This window comes from Chrysemys picta, chromosome 11 (assembly GCF_011386835.1).
Source record: "Chrysemys picta bellii isolate R12L10 chromosome 11, ASM1138683v2, whole genome shotgun sequence".
In the NCBI taxonomy this organism is placed as follows: Eukaryota; Metazoa; Chordata; order Testudines; family Emydidae; genus Chrysemys; species Chrysemys picta.
This window is the reverse complement of record NC_088801.1, coordinates 66,926,805-66,945,453: the sequence shown is the minus strand read 5'-3', so window position 1 is coordinate 66,945,453 and position 18,649 is coordinate 66,926,805. Positions and strand designations below refer to the sequence as shown.

Below are 18,649 nucleotides of genomic sequence, written 5' to 3'. Positions count from 1 at the left end.
AGGAAGTTTCCTCCAATTTCTGAAACACTGGAGACATTTGAATTTTAGAGGCCTAGGTTATCATTTCTCTGCTTTCAAGGCTGGGCAGAACTGCCAATTATCAGAACTGCTTTGGTCTAACAATTTAAAATTCAGCTATGATATTACATTGCCAAGTAACAACTCAAACTCACTTAGTTTTCTGTTAAGTGACAGTAAAAAAAGATCAGTTTGCTTACCTTTTAATATCACTAATGAGCCTGTTTTTTTCCTGGACCACTCGCTTATGGTGCATTCGATGGAAATCACGTTCTTTCTGTATTTTTTGCAGAGCCTCCTTAGCTTTGCTGCATGAAAACACAATGGGAAACTTGTAATTCAATCTCTCGAAGACTGGAACTTGGGAGACAATGATTTAACAAATGGATAATGGAATACAGAATCTTTTAACTCTGTCTACATTGTCCCGTAGTTGAGACTATAGTTGTGTGAATAGCACTGTGTACCAAAGTCCTGTACTGTAACTCCTTGCAGCGGGGTGGTCACTCCGCTCCGGCCCTGAAGGGGTTAAAGCAGCCCTGGAGAGGGCTGCAGCCAAGGGAAAAGGTAGGCTGATGGAAAAGCAGCCACAGCTGTGGCCAGCTTAATCAGGGCCCACCTGACCCTCTAGCTTCTTGAGAGAGAAGGACCTGGCTGCTTGGGAGTTGAGAAGGGTACCTGTGGTGGAGCAGTGCTGGGGAAGGGCAGAGGGAGCTGGGGAGCTCCAGCCAGGAAAACCCCCAGGCTGCAGGCCTTGCAAAAAGGGCCAAAAAGCTACTGGGGTGGCAGGGGGCAGCCCAGAGATAGGCAAAGGCAGCAGGTCCTAACCCCCTTGCCGATGATGAGTGGTTTATAGACTACAGTCCACCACAGGGAATGGGGGCTAGAAGATGACTGACAGTAGCCACTGAGGCAAGGTGGGGATAGAGGGTTGGGGGTTCCCCCAGGAGGGGAGACCCAGAGCAAGGGGGTACTGTGGTGGGCAGAACCCCTGGGCAGAGGGAACCGGGGTCTGGGAGGAACATGGGGCCAGCGGCAGGCGAGACACTGGCCTGCAGAGGGCGCTCCGGGCTGAAAAGAGGCAATTCCTGAGGCAACCAGCAGGAGGTGCCGCACCAGTCAGTCATCGCTCCGCCACACTCCCCCATGTGGATGCTGCAGATGCAATCTATGAGGTTCCTAGTTCACAGTAACGTAGTCCTGCTTGAAGAGGAATATGTTAAGTAGAAACCTTTTCGTTTCCCCTTGTGGATCCTGCTGGTGTGGTTACAGTGCAGCACTTTGGTACCCACTGCTACTCACATCCCCGTAGTCTTAATCATGGGGCAGTGTAGACAAGCCCTAAATCACTGATTCAAATCCATCCCAGATTGGTAGTAACTGAAATGAGGAGAAAAAGTTGGTGGTCTCAGTCTACTTTCTACTGAATTGTGTCTGCTCAAAAAAGAACACCATCACAATGCTACTCAGATGAGAAACTGAAGACTCTCATGAAGTCCTTGTTCATGAAAATGATCCTTCCAGGTGGACTGTGGTTCAGAGTGTGGAAAATCCCACTGCATCTGTAGCATTGCCAATTCTATCCCTTTTGGTGGGTACATATGTCAGAAATTTTAGTGTAAGGGCTGTCAGTCTTGCTCTCTTCACAAGCAGTTAACTAAACAGAATTAGAGGCGGGAAAAGCAGGGCCATTTATAGAACTAGGCTGGGATTGTCAAAGGAGCCTAAGGGAGTTAGTCACCCAGTTCCCACTGAAATGCAATGGAATTTGGCACCTAACTCCTGTAAACTCTGAAAAACCCAGCCCTAAACTTTGAATCATCTGTAATATAAAGAGGAACCTTTTAGAAACCACGCATTCTCACACCAACATCTTGCCTTACCTACACACTGTATGCAGCACGTATCATTGTATGAAGTGCTGCACATAATGAAAGAGCAAAAACAACAAAAACAAAAAGGTGTTTTTCTCTGTGGCAAAGGCAAGCAAACTTGTTTGGGCTTTTGGTGCAGTGGGAAGGAAGTCAAGCAAGGGTTCTATTTTTTAAATGATTATCAATTCTGAGGAAGGTTTTACACTTTGACAGTCTGACTTCAGCTGCAAACAGGGTATATAATTGTATGCACAGTTTTGAAAGTCAGGACCCTAATCTCTTGTGCCACAAGTAGATTAGATTCCTATTTGTAAAATGAGAACAATAGATTTCCTCACATGGACACTGTAAGGCTAACTTAACTGATGTTTGTAAACCATATAAATATAATCAGACTTAAGGCTCTGGTAAGTATTACTATTATTATTACTACAATGCATATACAACCCAAAGATCTACACATCCAGTTATCATCACAGTTACCCAATACATTCCCACCACATCAGGTGCTAGAAATTTTATAACTCTTTGCAATACATAGTGGTTGGGGCCCTCTGTGGTTAAGGGCACATTAAATGTGATTACCACTAGAGATATGCACACACAGTCCATAGCCTCTGTTTAAACAACATGGGAAATGGTTTAAAATATCTACAGCTGCAGGTAAATATAGGCTCATAGGACTGGAAGGTGCCTCTGAAATCAAAGGCCAAAGCCTAAAGAGATTCAAGGCATCTCAGATCACCAAGATTTAATATTCCAACTGGCTTTGAAACTGTGATATATGACTTGACTGAAAAGTAACTAATATACAAAGAAGGTCATATCTTCAGCTGGGGTAAATCAACATTGAAAACAATGGAATTATGCTTCTTTACCCCAGCTGAGATCAAATCCTCCATGTATATGTTAGTTAAATAGATGGATTTAAATCAACAAATAAATCTCAATTAATGTATTCAAATACATTGTTTCAGAGTTAATGTTTTCAACATTTCCTTATTTGTACACTATATAGCTAGAGACAATATCCTTGCTATAGCAAAAGAAGTGTTACAGCAGAAGACAAAGCTACTGCCTTGCCAACCAATCAGAACTTGACTTCAATGGAACTATACTGATTTATACAAGCCTAGAATCTTGTCTGGAAAATACAAGGGACAGAAGAGGAGAATGAAGATTGTTGGGTTTTTTTATCTCTACATTTCTACAGTCGCAAAATAAATGCAATTTTAAGTTTGATTTCCATGACTTTCAAATGTTTAATTTTTAGAACTACAACACTTCATTTAAAAAAATATCCCTAAAATTATTGATATGCCTAAATTTCAGTTTAACAAAGTTTTTGCATGGTAATTAATGTTTGTGGAGGTATTGTTGGAGTAGAAGGGGCATTTCTGCACACGTGCCATATTTCTTTTAGTGTTTTCTCTAGTTATTTCAGTAGGCCGATAGAGGCTTTCAGACATTGGACAGCCAATTAAAAATGTATTATTTATTGTGCACAGGAATTGAAACTGATCAAGAATTTCTCTTTAAATGCTGAAAATCCATGGTGAAATGTGTCTGAGTAACAGTTAGGAATCTAGTAAGTGTGTCTACAGTTGCTGTACAATCATTTTAATACTGTATTAAAACAACAACATTACATTTCGTTTTAGACACTAAAGCTCTTCCTATGATGGTTAAACAACATTAAAGCAGGAGGAAATTGGTTTGCAGTCTCTTACACTCGGCCCCCATACTGGTGGTGTCACAAATAATGTCCCTTTTCAGCAAGATGATTGTCAAGAACAGCAAGCTTAGAAACAACAAATTTAATTAGAAGCTATTTTCAAATACATTTCACAGCGATGCATCTCACCATGAAAACTTTCTGTCTGATACATTGAGTATAATGAGTATTATCGTCTAATCAGTCTAATCAGCACTCCCCCAGTATGTTCAGCTGGAAGCATTTAAAAATTAAGCTTAGTATCACCAATGGGGAAAAAAGGCTGAGCATAGAAGTCTTCCAAGTGAAATATATGGTATAGTATATTTCACCCAGCACTGAGACTTGGGATATACAGGACAGATCCTCAGCTGGTGAGCAGTGTCATAAATCCATTGAAGTCAATTGACCTGACAGTTTATACCAGCTGAAGATCTACCCTGATGAGTCAGAAGTTCGTTATTATACTGTGCAAACGAGGAGCATTCTCTCTTCTACAGAGAAAAATCTGTAGACAATACCATCAAACGGACAAAAATATCAGAGGGCTAACATTTTGCTTTTCTTTCTTTGACTGCAGCTTGTCACTCCTCCCCTACCTACTTAAATGGGAGTAGCTGGTTGCCTGGTTCCCACCCAGACACCAGGGAGGCTGCACAGAAGAATAAAGGGATGGTTTTACTCACAGATCATCTCCTAATAAAGCCCATTAGATATCAGTGCAAATCAACATTGAACACAAATGCAGAAAAGAGTTATCAAAAAAAGACTGCAGTGTAGTTCACCGCTGCATCTCTCCATTATACAGTCTGAATGTAAATTACTGAGGGTATGTCTTCACTACCGGCCGGATCGCAGGCAGCGATCCATCCAGCGGGGATAGGTTTATTGCGTCTAGTTTAGACACGATAAATTGATCCCCGAGCGCTCTCCCGTCAACTCCTGTACTCCAGCTCGGCGAGAGGCGCAGGCAGAGTCGACGGGGGAGCGGCAGCAGTCGACTCACCATAGTGAAGACACCGCAGTAAGTAGATCTAAGTACGCCGACTTCAGCTACGTTATTCACATAGCTGAAGTTGCATAATTTAGATCGATACCCCCCCCAGTGTAGACCAGGCCTGAGTGTGATTACTGTGTATCTTGTAAAATCAGCTACTGTGGATCCATATGCACAGATACAGTCAATAAATGTATACATATATATTTACACAGATACCTACTAAACAAGACCTAAAAACAATAGAAGTTTTACATTTGAAAGGACTACAGGATCAGGTGTATAATGAGGAATTATTCTTCTCCTTTACATACCAACTTGTTGCAATATGACAATTTGTAGCATTTTGATACATAGCACGATATGGTAATTTTTCATCTATCCCTACATATTACATTTTCATAATACTGTGGAGTATTTTGTTGAGACTACTGGATTTTAAATATTATCAACTAAAGCCAAACAAACTGACACAAAAGAAATTCAGACTCAGCTCTCCAGACAGAGCTGAGAGATACTTGGTAATTTCATTCAGCTTTCATTCAGGGCCTCATCCATAAGTGAGAATGTGCAGAGGCACAGAGAAAATAGAAATGTATTAATTCCATTAAGAGTTTGATTTTATTTTATCTGGAGCATTTGCTGTTTAAAAAAAAGAAGGCATTAAAACTAACATACCTGGCAGCCAGTTTATAGTTTTCCAATTCCTTCTTTAATCTTCTGTTCTCCATCTCCAAATCCTGATTGTAGGTGTACATATCTGGGACAAATCCAATATCTTTACGTTCAATTGCACCTTTCTGCATCAGTTCATACCTAGCATAATATAAATGGGTAGATGTTTTACTTTAAGTTCCTTTATCTCCCCCACAGTGTTTTCCATCCCATGTTCACATTTACATTAACTATAATCACTAACACACATAGCTGCCTTGTTGAAAAATTCTTGTTTATACTCAGACTTAGTGATTTTACCACTCATTATATTATGCCCTATTTTTGTCCCCTTCATTTTAGCACTTTTTCATAACATTTAAAACACATTTTATTTGTAGCATACTGCCTTAACCTCAACAGTTGTTCTTTTCCTTCCTTTCTTCTGGTCTATGCTTTCAAAAGAAAGCGTAAAAAAAAATATTCACCTCAAATTGTACCCCTTTAAAAGTAGCAGTTTCCAAAGATACATGCAGTCCTTTTAGGTCATGTAGTCTCAAACACACGCTTGTTTTTCTGAAGGCCTCTATGACTCAAACAAAGCTATGGAACATGTGGATGAATGACCCTATCAATTGTCCCAAGCATAGAACTCATAGTTTACCTGGAAAAATGTCCCCTTCTCCTTCATTTTACTAATAGCACTCTTTCGTATCAGTATTACATTTTTCTCCTGGATTATTTTGGAATCAGCTAATCACAAACACATTTCCCATTGCCCAATGTGATATTTATACATTTTTTTTATTAGCAGGCCAAATCTTGAGCCTACGAGCTTCTGTGATGTAGAACTCTATAGCCTGTTCTGTGTGCCACAATTGCAGACCAAGCCATACCTTAGGCAGTGAACAGTGATTCTTGGGTAGCCATGGCGGGAGGGATAGCTCAGTGGTTTAAGCATTGGCCGGCTAAACCCAGAGTTGTGAGTTCAATCCTTGAGGGGGCCATTTAGAGAACTACGGTGAAAATCAGTCTGGGGATTGGTCCTGCTTTGAGCAAGGGGTTGGACTAGATGTACTCCTGAGGTCCCTTTCAAACCTGATATTCTATGATTCTATGTACATTTGCATAGTACTCATGCAGCCTCTCAGTCATTCTTGCAACAGTGTCTGTGACTTTACCCAATCTAAGTCTAAAACTCTTTAGAGCAATTCAGCCCATGGGGATGATGATATTGGAAATGCAGAACCACCCAGCAGAAGGGCAAGTTCCACTTTGGCTCGCTGACACTACGAAAAGATAGATTATGCTATCCACGAGAGCAGCATCTCCTAAGTGACTGCTTCTGTCAGAGTTCAACTTGAGCTAGGAGTGAATATGAACCTCAAGATTTACCAAGACATTTTAAAAACACATCCACACACAAACTCAAGATCCTATGGGCTCCTGTTAACTCAAGGTGCCTCTGTACCAGAAGAGGTAAAGAAGTTTCCCAGGTTCCACAGCCATAGCGACTCCTCCCTAGTGCACAGAGGTATAGTACATTGCTTTCTTGGCTCTGATTGGGTAATCTGGCTCCACTCTCAGGGACAGTGGAGCAGATCCTCAGCTGGTGTAAATGGCCATAGTTCTTTTGAGGTCAGTGAAACTATGCTCCAATGAGCTGTGCCAATTTACAACAACTCAGCATCAGCTCAATGGAGCTGTATCAATTTACACCAGTTGAGGATCTATCCTACAGTCCTTGGGTCCATCAAACCTGATTGCCATAGAAAGATGTGTTGCAGCTGAACTTGCTAGAGGAAATCATATCAGCATGTTTTGCCTTCCCAAAATGCAAATATAGTGAATTTGCACAAATTTTGTATGCAATTATTATGCATGGCAACATGCAGCAGAAATTAAAACTAGGAAGGATATATTGTACACTAGCTCCTGAACTGGACTCAAATAGCAGGCTTCAAATGAATAATTATAACGGTTTTCAGATCAATAAAACACATTGGAGAAAGCTAGAAGTTCTGTAGACCATCCTACAGAGGGTGTAATCCATTTAGATCAGCTATCTCAGCGACTGAAAAAAATATGTATGTTTACTACCATTGGAAGGTTTCAAAGGATGAAGGTGAATGTTAGAAATTATTTTTTCCATGTGTATGTGCTCTGCCAAGGTCAATTGCTTATGTGGGACTTCTGGGTTACCCATGGTTTCTCATAGGAGTAGGCACTGCCATTCATAGCTAGGAATGAGACTGTCACTCATGCATCTTTTTACCATCAGAAAAGTGATGGGATTTGTGTTATCCTTGAAAATATTCAATAGTATTTAACCAAAGCTAAATTAACACTAGCATCACTTTTAGTTTTCATATCCAAAATAAGCTTTTGATATTAAATAGGCTAACCACACTACCCAAGGTATCCTACAAAGGAACTATGACCATATCATGTCATTGTTTTTTTAAGTAAAGCTCACATAAAAGTCAAGGGCTCTTTTTGCCAAAAGCAATCTCAGCCCATGTATGGCTTTGTCATTTGATGCTAATAAAACATTGGATAATCTAGCTTGGTAATACTTGCATTTTATATTGCGAAAACCATGTTTCAGGAATAACTTTAAGATGGCACCAAACAGCTTATTTTAACTCTAAAACCTCCATTTTGTCCTGGTCTTATAAGTTTTTTTAAGTTTGCTCTGCAACACAAGGCAATGCTTTCCCTTTTCCTCATTATTTTTTCATTTAGCACTAGAAATCTTGGCAGTTACCACACAGAGTAACTTTCTAATCCAGCAGTGGGGAGTCACAGTACCAAAGGAAAGATAATGTTTAATATGAACCTCTCTCTCTTCCTTCAGTTAATAAGCAGTGTAATATCAGATTACTGCATGAACTGGTCTTTTTCCTCTATGCGCTTTCTATCTAGTTGTATTAACTTTTCATTCTCATGGTCCGTGGAAGACCTGAAATATTTAGGAATCACTCTAAGAAACCCAAATTAGTTAGAGTTAATATATCCCTGCTCTTTGGTAAGGTAAAAATGAATCTTAGAGCTCCCTTTTTCAGTATGGGGTAGAGGAAGAGAACAATTAAAATTAGTCTCATTATCTTGGTTGCATCTAAATTATCTAGGACACTATTATATATTCTCAACATTCTCTAACAAGAGTGATATTTTCCAACATATCTAAGTGACTTAATAGAATTTGGGTTCTTAAGACATTTACATGCTATTGAAAATTCCCAGCCAAAAATCAATCAGGGCCATACTGTACTTTCCTTTTTAATCAGAACTCTCATTTGATTTCAATGGAACATTATGTCCATTTTACACAAAGGAAGAATGATGCATACAGAGATTATGGTCTAATTACCTCATTTTCAAGAGGTGCCACTACTGGACTCATGGCTGATCAGTGCATCTGAAAAATTCAGGCCCTGAATGCCTCAGGATGGGCACCCAAAATTAATGGTAGCTTTTGAAATTGTAGATGTAAGTCACAAAGGAAATGTCTGGCAAAATCAGGAATTAATACCAGATCTCCTGACCCCAATCCACCACCTTAGATAAAAGTCCATTATTTGTGTTTCACAACTTCATGTTTCATAATCAAACAAACTCAAAATCTCAAATGAAACTAAGCTGCACACCAACAAAGTATGGACCTCGTGTAATCTAATAGATGGGATATGTTCATAAATACTTTACCAGCTAAGTTAAATGTATGAGTAGGGCACACTATGAACAGCCATTATTAAATCCGGGCTCAGTGCGTCAAGCCCTTCACATGAGTTGTCCCCTGCCCAATTAGATTTGCCAGCTGGTACATGGTGGGAGCATTACAGCCATGGCCTCTCCCTTTTCTGCCATCTTGATCATGATGGGAAAGTATTAGGTGCCCTTCCCCTTCTCTACCTAGAACTGCAATCTGTACAGCAACACCACCGCTGGACAGAGGAGGAGAATCTTTACTCTTCTGTACTGCTCTGCAAGGCTGTGTGTTAGGGACAGAGTTGATATATAGGATTTCTTTATTTTTCTATCTCAGATAATTGCATAACTGCTGGCTACACTAGCTAGAAACCTATGAATGTCATGGGGTAAAACCATCAATACCACCAGTTGGAGATTCAATTTATATATACTCCTTTTGTCAGACAAATTTCTCAACAGAATGCCCTAGCATGAAAGCCATCAACTTTCTATATGAAGATACATAGGACATGGATAATTGATGAAGTTAGCTTCTAGCAGAGCTAAGAACCCTGAAAGAGATTTTTCAGAATTAATTGTATTTCATTAAAATTAACATGCTCTTCTCCAAGACAACCATTAAAAACCCATGTCTCGTTACCTTTTCAGTGAAAAGAGGGGGAAAGCATACTGCTAGAGCAGAAAGTGTGTTTAGGTCTTACTATGTTAAATTTGGCTGGTGAAAATTCATAGAGTATTTATAGCTAGATAGTTCTCATTCTTTTCTTTTAAAATTGGGAAAAGGAATTGTGAAACAAATTAAAGTGTGGTTAGAGCCAGACATACATAGTACAGGTGGCCATTCTTCAAGCTCTTCACCACAGCTTAACTCGAAGTAACCCAAGTACCTATGACATGAGATTCTCAAGAAGACAGACCACCAACTGTGAGGGTATGATTTAAAGCCCACGGTGTCTACCCTGAAATCATGAAATTCAATATGCTTGGAATACAAGCCATAAACAGATTCAGGTCTCCACAAATGTTTTGAAGGAATTGGGTGATGTGATGATTCTGCATTTGTTAGCTAATGTATGTGGGGACTGATTGATTAGCACGATAGTTCATCTTTGGATATCAGATAAAATGTTCAACACCTTTAATATTTAAGATGACATGCTGTCACACTACCGTTCTTATTGGAAATCTCAGCAGCAAGGCCAAGAAAGAAGAGAGCATAGAAGTTTGATTACCTCTTTACCCTCAGAGTAGCCACTCCAATTTATCACTGAGGCAGATTAGTGGAGACTTGCAGTGCCATGCTGTGCCTGTCTCTCTCACACACAGCTTCAGTACAGCTGGATAAGACTTATATATCGATTAACTGCAGTTCACCTTAGCAGCCTTACATTAAACACTCAGTAGCATGAATTTACAATACAGTGAAAACATCATATGTAGTGACTAGTATATACTAACTACTAGGGAAAGATTTTGTTTACTTCTGATTTAAATTATGTAAAGTGCACTCTGACATTAAAGTTATAGGTGCGCTAGAATTGCACGAGGTTACAAACACAGATATTTAGATAAAATATATGGCTTTAAAGACCAGAATGGGTTCCTCTGAATTCCCTCCAGTGAAGCAGGCAAATCTGTGTCCTTTGTTTTCCTTCAATAGAGCTAGATTTTTAATGTATAGTCCGGCCAACATAGGCAACACATTGTTGCACTGCCCCTTGCATAGCCTGGGTGGGAGATTGTGACTCATTCATAATCGGGTTTCTCTGCTGCGCCAGGAAGGAATTATGCTGCAGTAGGTCTATACTCAGTGTAGCAAACTTTCCCCCAGTGTGCTGGTGCAACTGCACAAGGGAGGACATTGCAACTCTACGGAGTCTGCTTTCCACTCACATTGCTAGCCCATAATACATGTAGCCTATACAAAAGAGAGGGCATGCTTTGCACACACACTCCTACAGTCTGGCATTGCCACATAAGCCAGTCTATGATTTTGTCCATACTAAGTAAAGGTAGATTAGCAAATTATTTATCTGTCCCCCAAAGTACTTGGAGACTGCCCATCTTTCACCCAAAGGCGGAAACACAACCAGGTAAACTGAGGAGTGCTTAAAAAAATAAATCAGTGATTGCCAGTTATGAGTTTTCTGACCAAACATAGTAAAAACTAGATGAAAACTGATCAGTAGCTTGCAATGAGCTCTTTGGGACTGGGGAGCCCATATCAATGGATGCAAAGATCTACAGTTAATCTGCCCTACTGCTTCATTCTCCAGAACTGTCAATCCAATACCATCAGCAAGCAAAAAGGCATTACAAAAAGTTTGGGGAGTCAGAAGAATAGAGAACATACAAGAAGTTTATGATATTTTGCAATATTCCATAAGTATTTTCAAACATGGTTTTAAATTCCCCAGGAGTATCATTAGAATAGACATGTTACGTGTACATGGAGATTTGCACAAATAAAGTACAATATGATACAGCACCATTCATTACAATGAAGAAAAATAGTACTTATTTATCATTTGAAATAAGACATCAATATGAACATAATTTTTTTATATATATATCCAGACAGAAAGATATTTTAAAAGTACTCTATTTTCTCAAGTTGCAATATAAACACTAATAATTTTGTCTAATTTAATACAGCATTAGATCTTAGACAGACTATTACATTTAAGAGGATCATTTGATAAATTAGTCAAGCTCTTTTGGTGTAAATGAAAGAAGTTCTCAACTAATTATTTTCTCATTTTAAATCCCATTAGGACTTGATCACAGCATGGCTCAGCTGTACATTAGCAAGAGGAAGGTACCAGTTCAAAGAAGAACTTGATAACACTAATCTGCTCTCACCTCTTTAACAGTGTAAATCAGCAATTTAAAACCAGTTTAAAAATCACTTGCTAATATCATAAAAATGTATTGCAAAGGAAGTGTCTTAATACTCTAGGACTCGATCCTGAAAATCCTTACTTATACAAGTAATATCATTGAAGTTAAAGGTATTGCCCATGTGAGGAAGAACTATTCATGTGAGCAAAGGTTTGAAAGACCAAGCCCCTAAATTAGGGTCTGATCCTCTTCTGTTTAGAGTGAATGGGAGCTTTGCCATGGACTTGAATCCAAGCAGGATATGACCCTTGCAAAGTTTCAGTTCCATACAAAAGCTGTCATTCATATCGGACTAGTATTAGCTGTCTTTTGCCATCAGAGTTACATATCTGATATTAATCATCAACTGCTTACCATCTAAGAGTTACACAGGCTCCTGAACGGTGCTCTTTCATTATTTTAAACACATTCATGCAGACATTGTATTCAAAAAAAAAAAATGCAGCATAAGCTCCATAGGCAATGCCTGCCTTTGGAAACTCTGCATCAGTAACACCAGTGTCTTACAAGTGGCTGGGGCTTGGTCCAGGTCCAGTGAACTAGACACAATGACTCAGTGAGTAATAAAACAAGACGTTTCAAGCCTTAAATATATGTTTCTTAAAAGTTAGATTTTTCATTATGTGAAAAAGACAACTCTTTTTTCAAATTGCATTATTCCAAAATAGCTTGTCAAACAGCCTAAAAAAACCCAAACAAACAACAAACCCCAAAGAAATCCCCCCGGCCTTAAAAGAAAGACTAAAACATTTCAGGTAGATAGGATCTGCCCCTCCCACCCAAATTACTTGGAGGATTTGAAACGGGCTAACGGAAGCGGTATCATTAGAATCTTGCTACCAGAGTCACCCCTATAGATCCATAACATATCTCTCTCTCCCCCACAGAAGCTTTGTCATTCTGACAGTTAATCAGTAAACAAAGTATATGACTTGGAATATATATTTTAAAAGCAGTCCATGGAACTCCTATACAACTCCTCTGCTTGCAAATTGTGGGACAAAAAAAAAAAAAAATCTCTGAGAGCCACTTAAAAAATACAGAAAAGAGACCAGAAGTAAGTAGTCACAAGGTCAATCTTCTGAGCATTATTTGACTTAAATTAAAAAGACAAAAAATACAAGGGTAGCCATCACAATTTTCTAACTAATGCAAATGATTAAAGTTGTGATCATTCTGCCTCAAGAAATGAAGTAACTATTCAACAGAACATGCTCCAAACACTTGGACAAGGAAACTGCTATATGCCAGGTTTTCATAAGTGCCCAGCACCTAAATAAAAGTGCCCAGATTTTCAAAAGAGAGAACAGTGGAAGCTTGTGGTTTCCGAGAACTTCTGGTCACTTCATTTAAGTGTCTAAATAGGAGCCACTGGGGTTCAGCTCTTTTGAAAAATCTGGCCCTAAAATGATTGTTTCCATTCTCAATCTAAGCTTATTTTCTTGAAGAGAAGGTTTCTCAAAATAAAGTTTGACTTTTTTTGAAGATAGACATTTTAAAAGTTTTACCATTCAGTTTGGAAGCAGTCAAGGGTTCTGACCATCCCCATTCTGACCAGAAAATTGCAAAGAAAGTCATCCACAACTTCAGGTATTTCAGACACTGAATGCTTAGAAGTCAGAACAGATTGCTGAGCCTGAAATTAAAAAGTTTAGTATTTGTTATTTTAAATATGTGCAATCCCTGAAAAAGATACAAGAACCCATTACTTCCTAGCCTATAATCCAACCCCAGGGCCACTCTCCATCCAATAGTCATTTGAATAAAACAATGCAAGACATCTAAACCATTTGTGTGAAAGTGTGATGCTGTGTATAAGAAAGGTGACCATTTATATCACTGTTACACTTTGTATAAGATTTATGGAAATTGTGTATCATGTAAGGCATCAATGGAAAAGTTACAATCAAGTATAATTATCCTGGTTAAATCCACATATGTTTGTATTTGAAGTTATGAATATTGGCTGTGCTGTATTCCTGATGATTGATATCCACCAGATGGATTTACATCAAGGCTAGAAAGCTATGTACTGATGGCCCATCAAAGACACTCAGCTCTCACAAGGGGCCATTGAAAAAAAAACTCATCCCACATAGTAGGTCTTCCTGCAGATGCCTCAGACAGTGCGATGCCAATGACGCACCCCTGTGATTCAGCAAACCACGTAAAAACATGGGATATGCTCATGTGGCCCTGGACTCCATCTTGGGCCAGTAATTTTCCACACGCAGGGGCTATGAGTTTTGTTTGGGATAGTAACATAAGAACAAACATACTGAGTCAAACCAAAGGTCCATCTAGCACCGTATCCTGTCCTCCGACCGGGGCCTATGCCAGGTACTTCAGAGGGAATGAACAGAACAGGTAATCGTCAAGTGATCCATCCCCTGTTGCCCATTCCCAGCTTCTGGCAAATAAGGCTAGGGATACCATCCCTGCACATCCTGGCTAACAGCCATTGATGGACCTATCCTCCATGAACTTATCTAGTTCTTTTTTGATCCCTTATAGTCTTGGCCCTCACAACATCCTCTGGCAAACAGTTCCACAGGTTGACTGAGCATCATGTGAAGAAATAAAGTATTTAGTTTGTTTTAAACCTGCTGCCTATTAATTTCATTTGGTGGCCCCTAGTTCTTGGGTTATGAGAAGTAGTAAATAAAACTTCCTTATTTACTTTCTCCACACCAGTCATGATTTTATAGACCTCTATCATATCCCCCCCTTAGTCATCTCTTTTCCAAGCTAAATAGTCCCCATCTTATTAATCGCTCCTCATATGGAAGCAGTTCCATACCCCTAATCATTTTTGTTGCCCTTTTCTGAACCTTTGCCCATTCCAACATACCTTTTTTGAGATAGGGTGACCACATCTGCATGCAATATTCAAAATATGGGCATACCATGGATTTATATAGAGGCATTATGATATTTTCTGTCTTATTAGCTATCCCTTTCCTAATTATTCCCAACATTCTGTTCGCTTTTTCGACTGCTATTGGACATTGAGTTTCAGAGAACTATCCACAATGATTCCAAGAATTCTTTCTTGAGTGGTAACAGCTAATTTAGACCCCATCATTTTTTATGTATAGTTGGAATTGTTTTCCAATGTGCATTACTTTGCATTTATCAACATTGAATTTTCGTCTACCATTTTGTTGCCCAGTCACCCAGTAAGTTTCCAGACACATAGCAGAGGATATAAAAGACCCCTGAAATATCTCTACTTTGCCTCTTTCCTGCTCAAAATCTCTAGTCTGGGGATTTACAACTAAAAGGAGCATCTTGAACTATGGACTGAGGACCTTCTAATCTTTTGGAAGTTACCAGAGAGACTTTACAAGCCAGAAATCTATTTCATCACTGCTACAAACCTCATAAGGACTTTGCAATCATTTGTAAGTATATGATCTATTAACCATTTATAACTCTTCTTTTATTAATAAATCTTTACTGGTTTACTAAAGATTGGTTGACTGTGATATTGGGGTAAGATATGAAATATATTAACCTGAAGGCATGTGTCTGATCCTCTGGGATTAGTAAGAATCTCACATATGGTGAATTAGGTTTTCATTAACCCCTCACTACATTAGCTCCCATCCAGATAAACAGTTCTAAGGGCTGGAATGCCTACATGGAACTATTTGGCTTCTAGTTAATCAGTGTGGTAGTGCAGAAGCTCTTTTGTTACTGGCTTGATGAATCTAGTATCAGAGTGGTAGCTATGTTAGTCTGGATCTGTAAAAAGCAACAAAGAGTCCTGTGGCACCTTATAGACTAAAAGATGTATTGGAGCATAAGCTTTCATGGGGGAATACCCACTTCGACAGATGCATGTTATGGAAATTTCCAGAGGCAGGTATAAATATGCAGGCAAGAATCAGTCTGGAGATAACGAGGTTAGTTCAATCAGGGAGGATGAGGCCCTCTTCTAGCAGTTGAGGTGTGAACACCAAGGGAGGAAAAACTGCTTTTGTAGTTGGCTAGCCCTTCACAGTCTTTGTTTAATCCTGAGCTGATAGTGTCAAATTTGCAAATGAACTGAAGCTCAGCAGTTTCTCTTTGAAGTCTGGTCCTGAAGTTTTTTTGCTGCAGGATGGCTACCTTAAAATCTGCTATTATGTGGGCAGGAAGGTTGATGTGTTCTCCTACAGGTTTTTGTATATTGCCATTCCTAATATCGGACTAGTGTCCATTTATCCTTTTATGTAGGGACTGTCCAGTTTGGCCGATGTACATAGAGGGGCATTGTTGGCACATGATGGTGTATATAACTTTGGTGGATGTGCAGGTGAATGAACCAGTGATGTTGTAGCTGATCTGATTAGGTCCTGTGATGGCGTTGCTGGTGTAGATATGTGGACAGAGTTGGCATCGAGGTTTGTTGCATGGATTGGTTCCTGAGTTAGAGTGCACCATAGCTGGGTACAACGGTAATGGGTCTCTGCAGGGGCCAGGTGAAGGTGGTTGGGGCTCAGCGGTAGAGGAGTGGGTTTGGGGGAGATGGAGCTCAGCAAGGCTATGGGTGTGGGGGAGGTCCAGATGCAGCTGGTGGAGACTCAGTAGGATGGGAATCCAGGTGTGGGTGGCTTATGAGGGTGGTCCATGTTCAGGAAGAGTGGGGCTCTTTGGGTGGGGGGGAGGGACTGTGAGTGCAGAGGGGTGAGGCTCAGCGGGAGGGTCTGGATGCACAGAGGTTGGGTGGATGCGGGTACAGGGATCCCTCCCCCTGCAGCAGAGGGGGGATGGGTGCAGGAAGCAGAGGGGGGAGTGGAGTTCCTTCATCTGGGGGAGAAATCTAGGGGTGGGGTGGGTCGGCTCTGGCCTGGCCCCACCTGCTGCGCATTGGAAGAGGAAGTCCTGCCCTTCCCAGCCCAGCTAGGAGTACCAGCTGAGCCCAGTACAGGGTAGGAAGCACCTCCTAGGTCTTCCCTAGTCCTGCCTCTTGCCCCACAGTGATTTACCTCTCTGCCAGCTGCCCTAGGGCCCTGAAACATACTGCTGGGGAGGTTGCATAAGTGCTCTTGTGGCTTCCCTGTGCTTCCCCCTCAGAAAGTCATTTTTCTGCGGGGAGGCAAAGAAATCTGCGGGGGACAAATTTGGCACAAGCACAGTGGCATGTTTTGTGAGACTAAAATTAAGACATTTTCTCATCTCCTACAAGACAGCTTACGCCAAGTTCTTCCCCCAGCATTTTCAACCGCTTCGGGTGAGACCCCTTCTCATAGGATCGAGCCCACTGACAATTTTTCCCCACACAAACTGATGGAATACCTACAAGATCATCAGTACCCCAAATATAGTTTCAAAAGTTTGATATATTACCCTTAACAAGCTAACGCCTGCGGTTTTCCTCTTTGAAGGTGCCACAATCTTTCATTAGCCTGAGCTGAATGCTATTGAGTGGGGGCTCATTGTGAAAAGAGTGTTACCTCGAAGAACGGCAGTTATGGAAAAAAGGTAACTGTCTTTTCTTCGAGTACTTGCTCATGTCCACTCCGTATTAGGTGACTCCAGTACCTCTGGAAGTGGGTAGCAGTTCACGGACATGTTGATTGCAACACAGCTCTGCCGAACCCAGCGTCGTCTCTGGCCCGCTGAAGAATGGCATAATGAGAGGTAAACATGAATGGAGGACCACGTTGTGGCTCTACAGCTGTCCTGGATAGGGATGGGCATCAGGAAGGCTGCCGAAGATGCCTGCACTCTCATCAAGTGGGCTCTGAAAATCGACGGCTGAACCTCCACCAAGTCATAAAAGGTCCTTACGCATGAGGTAATCCAATTGGAAATCCTCTGGGAGGACACTGGGTGGACCCTTCATCCTATCCGCTGTAGTGATGAAGAGTTGAGTCAATTTACGGAAAGGCTTTGTACATTCTAAGTAGAAAGCCAAGGCCCTCCGAACGCTCAAGGCATGAAGACGCCTCTCTTCACTGATCTTGTGCGGTTTGAGACAGAACACCAGGAGGAAGATGTCCTGGTTCATATGGAAGGTGGAGACCACCTTTGTCAGGAAGGCCAGGTAAGGCCACAACTGAACCTTATCTTTGTAGAAGACTGTGTACGGAGGTTCTGAGGTCAAGGCTTTAATTTCAGAGACCTGTCTCACTGACATCACCACCACCAAGAATGCAACCTTCGATGACAGGTGGGAAAGGGAGCAGGAACCCAGCAGCTCAAAGGACAGGCCAGTGAGCCTAGAGAAGACCACGTTAAGATCCCACTGTGGGACAGGGGCCCATACCTGCAAGAAGAGTCTCTCCAGCCCCCTCAGGATTCTGACCATCATGTCATGGGAAAACACTGTCTGTCCTTGGATCAGTGGGTGAAAAGCAGAGATGGAAGTGTGTGCCAGGCCCTGGTTCCTCAAATGGAACAGGTAGTCCAGGACAGCCTGTATGGAGGAATGCGAGGGAGAGATGCCCAGTTCAGACGCCCAGCGGGAAAACCTCGTCGACTTGGCCAGGTAAGTAAGTCTAGTTGAGAGCTTCCTACTTTCCAGGAGGACCTGTTGGACTCCTTCTGAACAGGTCTGCTCCTCGGGGTTCACCCATGCAGCATCCACGCCGAGAGGTGGGGGTGTAGAAGTCGGCCAGGGTCCTATGACAGAGGTCCAGCTGGTTGGGCAGGGGCCAGGGAGCCACCGCTGACAGGCTCATGAGCATGCTGAACCAGTGCTGGCAAGGCCACGTCGGGGTGATCATGATATCAAGAGGGATAAGGCGCAGGTTCTTTGCCAGGGCCCTGCTGATGAGCGTAAATCAG

General features: G+C 41.1%; 1 protein-coding gene across 4 annotated transcripts in view; it reads right to left on the bottom strand.

Moving 5' to 3' along the window:
- The window catches only part of SPAG16 (sperm associated antigen 16), a 786,899-nt gene that overhangs the window by 752,327 nt on the left and 15,923 nt on the right, over nt 1-18,649 (bottom strand). For 2 of the 4 annotated variants that reach the window (XM_065562140.1, XM_065562141.1), the window contains 3 exons: nt 13,381-13,508; nt 5,282-5,419; nt 219-326 (listed from right to left, as the gene is read on the bottom strand). In XM_065562140.1, the coding sequence (XP_065418212.1) occupies nt 219-326; nt 5,282-5,419; nt 13,381-13,508 (374 nt within the window). The remainder of the gene's footprint in view (nt 1-218; nt 327-5,281; nt 5,420-13,380; nt 13,509-18,649) is intronic. The other 2 variants (XM_065562142.1, XM_065562143.1) reach the window with 1 other exon arrangement.